This window comes from Microchirus variegatus (assembly GCF_963457635.1).
Source record: "Microchirus variegatus genome assembly, chromosome: 14".
In the NCBI taxonomy this organism is placed as follows: Eukaryota; Metazoa; Chordata; class Actinopteri; order Pleuronectiformes; family Soleidae; genus Microchirus; species Microchirus variegatus.
Window position 1 is genome coordinate 22038750 of NC_139815.1, and position 10973 is coordinate 22049722.

The 10973-nt window shown below is 40.9% G+C and overlaps 1 protein-coding gene across 1 annotated transcript in view; it reads right to left on the reverse strand.

Moving 5' to 3' along the window:
- Window positions 1–2243, reverse strand: part of dok4 (docking protein 4) — a gene marked incomplete at both ends in the record, with an annotated part of 29410 nt that extends 27167 nt beyond the window's left edge. Inside the window, one exon of the mRNA XM_083900774.1 lies at window positions 2178–2243. Within this exon, the coding sequence (XP_083756900.1) occupies window positions 2178–2243 (66 nt within the window). The remainder of the gene's footprint in view (window positions 1–2177) is intronic.
- Window positions 2244–10973: the final 8730 nt, after the last annotated feature.

A 10973-nucleotide genomic window follows, 5' to 3' on the forward strand; every position in this document is an offset into this window, starting at 1 on the left:
CCTTTCGAGCAAAGATCTGCATGAATTCTTCCTCAGCCTTTACTTCGCTGGTAGTCAAAGCCACTTCTGTAGGAACTTGCTGACCTCGCCCGAAGCATGATTTATACTCATTGATGTTTTCAATTTATGCTTCGATAAAAGGTTTCAGTCATCACACGCTGATTTATCGTCCACTGTTTCATTCTGATCGGTACTGTCGGCTTCTTCATTTGCATCTATGTCTGTTCCTTTTCTTGGGTTTTGCTAATGGATGGATTTGATGAAGTTGTTGATATAATAGAGGAGAAATACATTCTGAATTCACGTCACGCAATGGAGTATAAATCAGGGTTTAGGGCCTTGATACACTATCAATATCTGGTATTAAATACAGTAAAGTAGATTCTTTGATTTAGCCAGCTCAGTGCAATCGAACACGCCTTTAATTGTATTTGTTGTGTCACCTTAGATCTTTTCAATATAGCTTCATTCATTAAAGCGGAACTAGACCGGAAGTTCCGATTATCGCTGTTTTTTTTGGTGTGTATCTGCGTCATTACCTTGTTTATGAAGCCTGACGGTTCGAAACAAACAGTTCAGCCACTGCTGAGAACGTTGTGTTTTATTGTAATCTCGGGGCTCAACGAGATCACTGAAAATCCCGTAATAGTTACGTAAGCAGCGGTTCTCCTGAACAACCGATCGTCCTCCTCCGGGCACTAGTCCGGGCACATCCGGTTGCGTACATTGAACCGCAGAAGAAGAATAATGTCCGTTGTGGAGGTGTTTCACGAGCAACAGTGTCTTCTGACTCTGGGTCTGACTCCGGTTTAAAGTCATAAAAGGGACTGCGGCGGGGAGTCGTGACGAAGCTATTTTTAAACACTGTTAAAACAATGTTTTGATAATGAGGAGCAGTGCATCCGCCGTTCCAGAGGGGGGCGCTGCTCTTCTGAGAACGGATGTGCTGGATAGTACTGGCCAATCACAAGACTCTGTCTTCTGGGGGTGAAAGTTCACTCTGAAACATCGCGGCTGAAAAACACTGTCAGAAAAGAGGATTTCTATCGGCTATTTTACAGAAACTAGGAGGTTTTTGACCATTAAAACAAGTTAATATATGTAAGTAGACCTCCATAACTAACATTTATGTGCAACAGGACCACTCTATGTGACCTTTAAGCGCCAACAAGCACCAGCCTCTCAAAACAAAACACAGACACCCATTTTCTCCTTCTCCGTTGGGGAATGGTGATCTTGGTGTGGACACCGGAGATGCTACCAGGGGTAAATACATGTGGTGAAGCACAATCCAATCACTATCTGATCACAGAAAACACTTTAATGCCAGGCGTAAAAGAGGCCATTGAGTGACAACACATTATTAGGTGATAGAGATGCAATTTGTGCAATACCACAAAATGTACTGAAGTTCCATACACAGCCTAATGCTCGGTTGATACCCTTTACTGTGGAAATTGGGACATTGTAGACCAAAAGGGGCCAACGGGAGTCTGGCATGGTAAAAAAAACTTTTTTCCCAGGCTCTTCACTGGTTTCTTTGTGATGGATGGTTTCTCGGTGCTGCCAAGTGTGAAATGGAACTTTGTTAATGGTCTTTTCTTTCCACAGCACAGGGGGATATGGATGTTGCTGGTCTGAAGCTCATCCACACTCAGGTGATCAACTCCCCCAGGATTAATCTTCTCCTTGGGACAGATGTTGCTGACAACTCAGGTGATCTCTAACGGCCCTAGGGGCTGTTAATGGATGCTAGACTTCACGCTATTCTGAACCACAGCAAACTTCATCTGCAAACACTGCATCACTGGAGTGGGCACCCAGTCATGATTCCCTTCTTGAGCTTGTGTCCCTTCAAGCCGTAGTAACAGTTTACATGTGGTCCATTTACTTAACTGAGATTTTGTTGTGGTCTGTTCAACTTAACTATTGAATCAGCCTTTACCGGGCCATAGACAGACAAGGAACTATATATGGTACCTTTATGGACCTTGATTTTCTACATGAAAACATTCTGAAAAATGGAACATAAGGAAAAGGCTTGTTATATCCTCCAATAACACTTGTACACACACCTGTAAACTCTTCTGTGATTCAACAACCAGTGGGCAAACTTTAAGTTGTATGCGTGTAATGAGTGTAATGCAAGGACATTTACTGTATGAACACACACTCACCCCAAGTTTGCGGCTCCGCATGCGTACGTATCCTTGCTTGACGATGTCGTTGAAGTTGGAAGCCATCTTTGGAGGGGGGATAACCAGCTGGCCGTTGTGGTGACCATCCAGAACTTTCCTCCCTCAACCAGACTCTTGCTTATCCTTCCTCCCTTTCCAGAGCTTCCAGCTTCTGTTCCTGTGTGGCTTCCAGTCCTATCAGTCTGTGGTTTTTCCTTCTGTACACCTTCACTTCTGTCTCTGCTCTTTCATAGAACTCCTAACATTTTTTCTTTGACACATTTTACCTCTCCCTCCGTTTCCTTTCGCTCTCATTTGTTTAATGCGTGCGTCGACTCCTCTGTCTCTCGCTGTTGTGCTTATCCTTTAGCGCATCCTCCTTTGACTTCACTCTTCATTAGACTGGTCTTCCGTCATCTTCCCGTTTGGCATTTCTAAGAAACGGACAGGAGAAGACATACATTTGTACAATATACTCACATATACATACATAAATAAATAATATGAATATATAATTCACCGAGGAGCAAGAAGCACAACATTATCATCCATTATTCATGTCAGTGGCACAGAAGTATTCAGGTTGGCTGCTTAGGACTTGTCCCTCTCTGGACTGTGGTTGCCTTCAACCTGTTCTCTAATCGCTCTTAGATGATCCACGCCGTTTTTTCTTCTCTGCTTCCATGTGATTGAAACTTACATTTGAAACATCTCATGCTCTTCATCAACTAATTTCAACATTTGCTTTGCTGCAGTTCTTCCTGATAAAAGGATAAACGGCTACAGAGACATGTATCTGCTGTTTGTGATCTCCTAAACTGCACTTGTCACCTTTCACACTGCGATCACATGCCAACGTCTCTGAGGTCTTTGTTCTTGGCTGTACTGTAGTAACGTCTGAAGCTTATTTAGAGACAAAGACTTGACGTAATGGAAGTCTTCACTCGATCAACATCGTCTTTATCATCTCGCATCAGATGCAAGCCAAAGAGTCACTTATGAGGATTGAGTGATATACATTTATCTGAATAAGATGCGGTTAACTGTATTCAAATACACTAGATTAACACGTTAAACATAAATAAAGAGAAACACTTACATGAGTGTTAATATTTAGTAGTTGTACGTTTAAATTCACTGAATAAATAAAATAAGTTGCCTAAAATGACTTGTACCGTCGTCCTAAAACAAAAAAGCACAGTATTAAAAGCTAATCTTGAAAATAACAAATGTTAAACTATTCCTATGCAATAGGAGGAATCACAGCAAAAAAAAAACAAATTAGGAAGACACACAAAAACAAGCACAAAATATAATATATGTGTTCAATAATTTAGTATGGCCCGCAAGGGAAGCAATAAAATTTTAAATGGCCCTTGATAGAAATAAGGTTCTCCACCCCTGGCCTAGATGCTTGGAAAGAGAGGGATAGCGGTTGTAGTCTATACCTTCACTGCTGGATGGCAGTAAACCCTAAACACTGAAGCGTTAATAAAAATGCAAATCATTCCTATATACTTTCACAGGCCGCAGTAATGTATTCTATAATTTTCCACATTAAAGAAAAAAGAACCTCTGTATTGTCTTTGTTTAAAATGTGATGCTGAGCTGAATATTTATGTTTTTCACTGTTATACATTCGCTGTTGAAAGTACTTAAAATTACATTTTAATAAAAAAAAACCCTTATGGGTCGAAGATTTCCATTTCTGGAATATAGAAGGTGTATTTTGGAGAATAATATGGCCGCCTCCAAAAAAGCATAAATTTGAACCTATTAAATTAAAACAAGTAAACTATAAATCCAATGGTAAAACATAAAATGTACTTTTATTTTGGACGTAACAGTATCCAAAACAAATTTAGTCCACTTTCATTCACATCTAGTTCACCTCTGATCGTGTGTGTGTGCGTGTGTGCATGCGTGCGTGCGTGCCTGTGTGTACATGGGTGTGTGTGGGAGTGGGAGTGTGTAGGGCAGACATTTCCCATCAGGCTCAGTGGTAAATCTCCCTGACAACAGTGGAACAGAGACATTAAACTTTAAGAGGGGGGTCATTAATACACACACACACACACACACGCTCTGTCTGTCTCTCTCTCTCTCACACACACACACACACACACACACACACACACACACACACGTATTATTATTCTTAGTGGCTAAAAGGCCATTAAACTTTAAACAAACAGACAGAAGGAGACTAAATAGAAGAGCACGGGACACATACACAGATGTCAAACACACCAAATAAATTCTTTGGACAAGCCGAGGCCTCAATTCAACCAAATATATGGGGCAATATATATATATATATAATTAATATATAAATTATTTATCAGATTTGAAGTTACTCTGGTCAATATATATGAGAAATATCTGCATTTAACATGAAAAGGTGCCTCATGAGCTCCCAGTCACGAGGGATTTGTGCTCCTCAGCACTTCAGTGTGACTCCACTGTTGTGTTTACCGCATGCTGTGCTGCCCCAAGAGGGCCATTGATTTCTACAACACCTAATAAATGAAAGGCGGAGATACCCCAAATGTCCTATTTGGAGCACCGTTCTATTTTTATTTGTAATTATAACTTGTATTTATAAAAGTAAATTAAGCTTAGTTATGGTTAATTCTTTAAGCTGGCACTTTTGTCTGTGAGAGACTGCTGATGATGTATGAATCTTAACTAAATCTGGCAACCAGTATTCTTCACGGAGACCATGGAGAACCTACTTTCTGAGGAACTTGTTAAGTTTAGGGTTAAGATTTGAATTGTGGTTAGGTTAAGGTTAGGGTTAGGCATAACTAGTTATGCTTAAGTGAGGCATAAGGATTTGTTTAGGCTTCCTGAGTGCACTTTTGGACATACAATCACATCTGGTTACAGTCTACATATCTGTTTTTTGATCTTTGATGGCCAGTCAAAATGCATTCACACACACATTCATACAGCACTAATGCAGCAGAATTGTGATCAGATTGTGTTCTATTTCATCCTTACTGACCGCCAGAGGCGGTGCTTTAGCACTGAATATCTCCATCTCGCGCATGCGCAGGTCGAGTGTTTATATCAACAAAGTCACCCTTGACCCCTGATGACGCCGGCTAGCCTATATCTTCCGGTGACATCAGAGGATCTGTTCCTTTTTTCTTCTCGCTTTCGCAGGTAGACGCATGTCAGCGAAATTCTAGCTGAACTAAAAGCGTCCATTGCCCCTCCGTCGTTGGTAGCCTTGTGACAATCTGTCGGAGCTGCGAGCTGCTCGCCCTCCAAGGGCTGCGACGAGCGGAGACGGGAGGTTCGTCGCGGTTCGCCGTGAACACCCCGAAATAGAAGTTGGATCAGCCAACGCTACAACTGGCTGAGTATACCAGGCGTCTTTCGCCTCCTTTGAGAATATGTCCGGGGGAGGTGCCACTCTATTAGGGCTGTCGCTACATCATGGGCGGCGTGCCCCTGGTGGGCGTCACCAGCTACCCTCTCCAGATTCTATAGGGTGAATGTGGCCACCCCCACCCACTGGGTGCGGCCCTGTTGCCGCCTCTACCCTTTACTCTCACTGAGGTACGTACTGGCATTCCTCGTGACTTTGTTGTTATGGGTCATCCAGTGCTAAAGCACCGCCTCTGGCGGTCATTAAGGATGAAATAGAACGAAAGTTACGTATGTAACTACGGTTCTATGAATCCTGGATGACCGCCAGAGCGTTCCGTCACTCAGAATCCTTGTGGTTTCACGAGAAGATTCTGCAGGAACAGATCCTCTGATGTCACCGGAAGATATAGGCTAGCCGGCGTCATCAGGGGTCATGGGTGACTTTGTTGGTATAAACACTCGACCTGCGCATGCGCGAGATGGAGATATTCAGTGCTAAAGCACCGCCTCTGGCGGTCATCCAGGATTCATAGAACCGTAGTTACATACGTAACTTTCGATTTACCTACTGAGCCACATCCTCAAGTCTGCAGACAAAAAAGGAATATTCATAACTTCTTTAAAAACCTCTCATCAACTCGCACTCGTAAAAAAAAAAAGACAATATTTCCCAAAATTACAGACTGTTCCTTGAACAAGAGGAGTGTTTTAGAGATGATGAGAGAGGGGGAGGCAAGAAAAATAACAACAATAAAAAGTAAGAAAACAAAGAAAGGAGTGGAGATAAAAAACACAAAAACACATACACAGTAGTCATTAAACACAGACAGACGGACAGAAATTGCAACTTACAACTATTAAAATAGAAAACACAAACAAAGAATATGTGTAAATATAAGAATAACATGCTGTGTAAAAAAGAAAATATACACAGAACAGAGAATACAGAGCAAAACTGTGGGAAGGCAACTGAATAAAGTGTCTGCACTAAGTCATGAAGGTGAAGAGTTTACATAAGTTACATAACAGAGAGGCCACAGTGTGACAAAGAGGAGAGGACAAAACTAACCTTACGTCCCCATAGGGACAAGAAGACCTGACAATGTGACTGTGTTCACACAGAGTGAGGTCCCCACAACATGACTAACACCCACACAGAACACACACATGCGCGCTTCTTCCCAGTCCGCCCCAAGGCTAACACTTGGGAAAGCGTCAGTCTGTCTGCTCATAACTATCTGTCACAGATAACGGTGGGGATAAACACACACACACACACACACACACACACACACACACACACACACACACACACACACACACACACACACACACACACACACGCTCCCACACAAACACACACACACGCTCCCACACACACACACACACACACACACACACACACTCCCACACTCAAACACAAACATGTCCCTTGAGAGCAGGGAGAGACCAACAAGACTGTCCGTCTCCAAACTCATATCAGATGATTGTGAATGAATGCACGCGCACACACACACACACACACACACCCCCCCCACACACACACACACACACTCTATCTAAAGCCAAACCACTCATAGTTTAAATCTGAATTGCAAACATGGAGAGAATCTGAGCAATGGCAAAATGCAAGACGTGATTCGGTTAGAAAAAGAGGTAAATCATCATATTACAAATGGGTTTGTGTGTGTGTGTGTGTGTGTGTGTGTGTGTGTGTGTGTGCGTGTGTGTGTAACATCACTGAGTGAGGCGACATGACAGCCTATATTTTCATGCAGCACAGAGTACAGTGACTTTGACAGCAAAGTGCCAATTATGTTCATTTCGCAGCATGTCCTGACACCGCTTGCTCAGAAACAGGCAGAGCAGCCAACCAGAGAGATGTGTCAATACAAATTAGGTGCCACTGTGTAACGTAGTGCAGGTACGAGAGGAAGAAAATCTGCCTCTGCCTCAACTGAAGCCTCGAGTGATGCTGGTACAACAATGCGCCGCTTCTGCCAGGCACGTGCACCCACACACACGCACACTCTAAAAGAACATATTTAACCCTAAACAAGCACTAGGTTTGCAGACTAGAGGTAGTTTCAACTAGGTGTCTATTGGACTATACTAGCTGTCATAATGTGCCATATTTGACTGTCCTATTATATTATATTTTCCTCTAAATGGGATCATAAATTACAAAATTAACCCTTTGACGTGCCTTCCAAAAAGTTACATGAACACACATCAAGACACCAAATTGTGTTCATAAAAACCTTTCTATTTTTTTATATTTTTAAACTAACATCATTCCTCATTATACATATCAAATCATTTTTTTTTTTTTAAGTTAACACTTAATTTGCCAGGTTTTTCATGATGCACCTTCATTTTATTTTATAAGTTAATTATTTTCAATATACTTCATGAAGACGGGATATTTGTTTATATGCATATTTGAAAAAAAAAAATTGCAATGTCATATTTCATAAAATACTCACGTTAACACACATAGAGCACCAAAATGTGCTCATAAAAATGAAGCTTGAAATTTTTTATTATTTTATTTATTTATTTATTTAATAAAAGTTTTTAACCCTTAAATTGACAAGTTTTTGTCACGATTCATCAAAAATAGTGATTTGAATGGGTTTCAATGAGCACATTTCTGTGTGTAGGTGAGTGTTTGAGTTAACTCTGTTTAGAATAGACTACTACATATAAAGAATACATGAAACATACATTTTTAACAAAATGCATGAAATAAATATCAAATATTCTAGAAATGAAAAGCCAAAAACACAAAAATGTGTCCTTGAAGAAGACAAGGGCCAGAGTTCTTCTTGTCAGTCTTGGAAGTCTAACTCCCCAGACTGGTTTATGTTCAGGATAACTAAAGGAAGTCTGTAGACGAACAGCTGGTCGTTGTGTGTTATTTGCTCTTTGTTGCGATATAGACCATTTTAGTTTGTGCATATACACTGTAAACAAAAAGCATTCCAGTTTTACATTATCAGGTTTCCCTGTTTTCGTTGTATGAATTTATGTATACCTAACTAAAATAAGCTTCCTCTGTTTCAAACACCAGCGACTGCCACCTGTAGTTAAGGTAAGAGTAGGTGTAGTACGTTAATGAAGGCTCCTCGCAGAGACGAGCTAACAAGGAGGTGACATTAAGGTGCTTTTTACACAATTGCACTCCCCCACCCTTTAAGTGCGGAACCTTTGTTCCCTTCCAATGTCTTAAAATAAATCGACAGACTGTGATCATGCCCACAATAAAAATAGAAAGTGCATGCTTAGATGTGTTTGGCGCTTGAGGAAGCCTCCACACAGCTTCATATTTAAAAGAAAAGAGCTTTGAATTCTCCAAAATAAAAAGTGTCAATAACCACTTATTTTTTTGCATTAGAGGTCGATATGGGTTTTTTTTTTATGGCCAGTGCAGATATAACGACCAATTATTTGGCCAATATATTTGGTTTGACTGTCTTTTTTTAGATAAAAATCCAACCATTTTATTACTCCAAATAATAAACATAAATATAGATATATGAAATTGGTCATTAAAAGTTTTCAAATAAACATTGGGATAAAGTTTCAGTGAAACAGCAGCATTTATTACATTACTGAGAACAAACATGGACCACGCGGTGGTACGCTGGTTAGCACTGTTGCCTTTACAGCGAGAAGGTATTGGTAAAGTTGCGTGTGGGGGTTTTTGCGGACACGCGCTGCAATTTCCCGCCCGATCAGTAGGGGTCACTGCGCAAGGTTGTTATGCTTCAGGCTACAGTGAGCAATGGCGTCCGAGAAAGAAAGAGAGAAAGACTGTTTTTGTTGAAACAGTAGCCGTTTCTCACTTTTCTGTGTGACGGAATGGCAGTTTTAAGATAATTTGAGGCGAGAAATTGGCCATTTAGAGTCTAAACATGTGCCGTGTGTGTTAAGATATGACGTATTTATAGTTTGGCAGCGGCGTTATCGGCGGGGATCAGCTCCGCGTCTGTGGACGCTCGGTGCTCACTGTGAGCCGGCACAGAGCAGCTTAGCTCGGCCTGTCCTGAGGACCAATCGCAGCTCTTGCCGTCTCCGTTGTCCCTTGACGGAGAGACGGACACTTAAATATTTCGTGCAGGCGGAGACGACGCAGAGGCTCTTCGACAGGCTCTACGTCGACGCAGAGTCTCTACGTAACCTACGCAGAGCACTTTACGCAGGAGTATAAATTGGGCTTTATCTGTTATCTCCAGCTCACCTTTCCTTCATTTACTTTTTTCTTTTAATTTTCTTCAAACATTTATTATCCGTAATGACATTTGTATCGATTTTCGTTTGAGGCCCCGACTCTCACATTCAACTTGAGCAACCAGATTTGTCCTTTTTGTTGTTGTTTTGTTTTGGTCTCAGACAAAGACTAAATTAAATCGAGATGAGCCTGTGAAGAAGAAGAAGAAGAAAAAAGGGAGGCTACATCAATACTAATAAATGTGAAAATGACTTACGACCGGCTGACTCTCTATATCAGAAGATCCATACTAACACACCTGAAAATGTGTGTGTGTGTGTGTTGATTCATGTATCATTCATTCATTCATTCATGTACATATATCTATACACACACACACACACATATATGTATATATATATATATATACCCATATATGTATATATAACCACTCCTTATATGAGAAATGACAACGGTGAGTCAGTCAGAGTAGAGATTTCTAGTATGAAACCGTCCACAAGGTCAAACTAAGACTCAAAGCTTAGACAGCGAGCGTGAATGGAGATTTTAGTTGACAGTTGAAATTGTGATTGACAGGAACTTTTCCATTTCTGCCCAATCGAGACTGAAAGGCCAGATTTTTCTGGAAACAGCAGCCAGCATTTGCAAACTTCTCAGGGCTCTAATACACTGAAGCAGAAAAAAAAAAAAAGCATAAAAAGAACAAAAGCTATAGGGGGCGCTAGCATAGAAGTCAAGCAGGGAGCACCTTATTCAGCGCACTGCTTTAGTCATTTGTCATATCTGTGTTGTTTGGTGTATTGTTGGATATCGTGGGCAAACACATTTTAAAGCCAATATCTGCCGATATCGTGTTGATAATATGGAACATCCCCCAACGTAATCGCTATGAAATGTTTCGGCTCTATTTCAGGGAAATATTTCTCTGTTTAAGATTTGTTCTGTCAGTTCAACTTTCACAGCAGGAACTAAAATGTTATCTTTAATTATCTGTCATGTAACTAGGGATGGGTATCAGTATCGGTCCGTATCGGTATCGGTCTGATACTAGGGCAGATAAAAATGTCAAATCTAATATATAATGTTTTGCACGCTTCATTATGCATAGACTGTATACATTTTAATAAAAATCAGCAAAAGCATTTCAGCTGAGTCATGTTTGGGTTGTGTATCAGTTGGAAAAT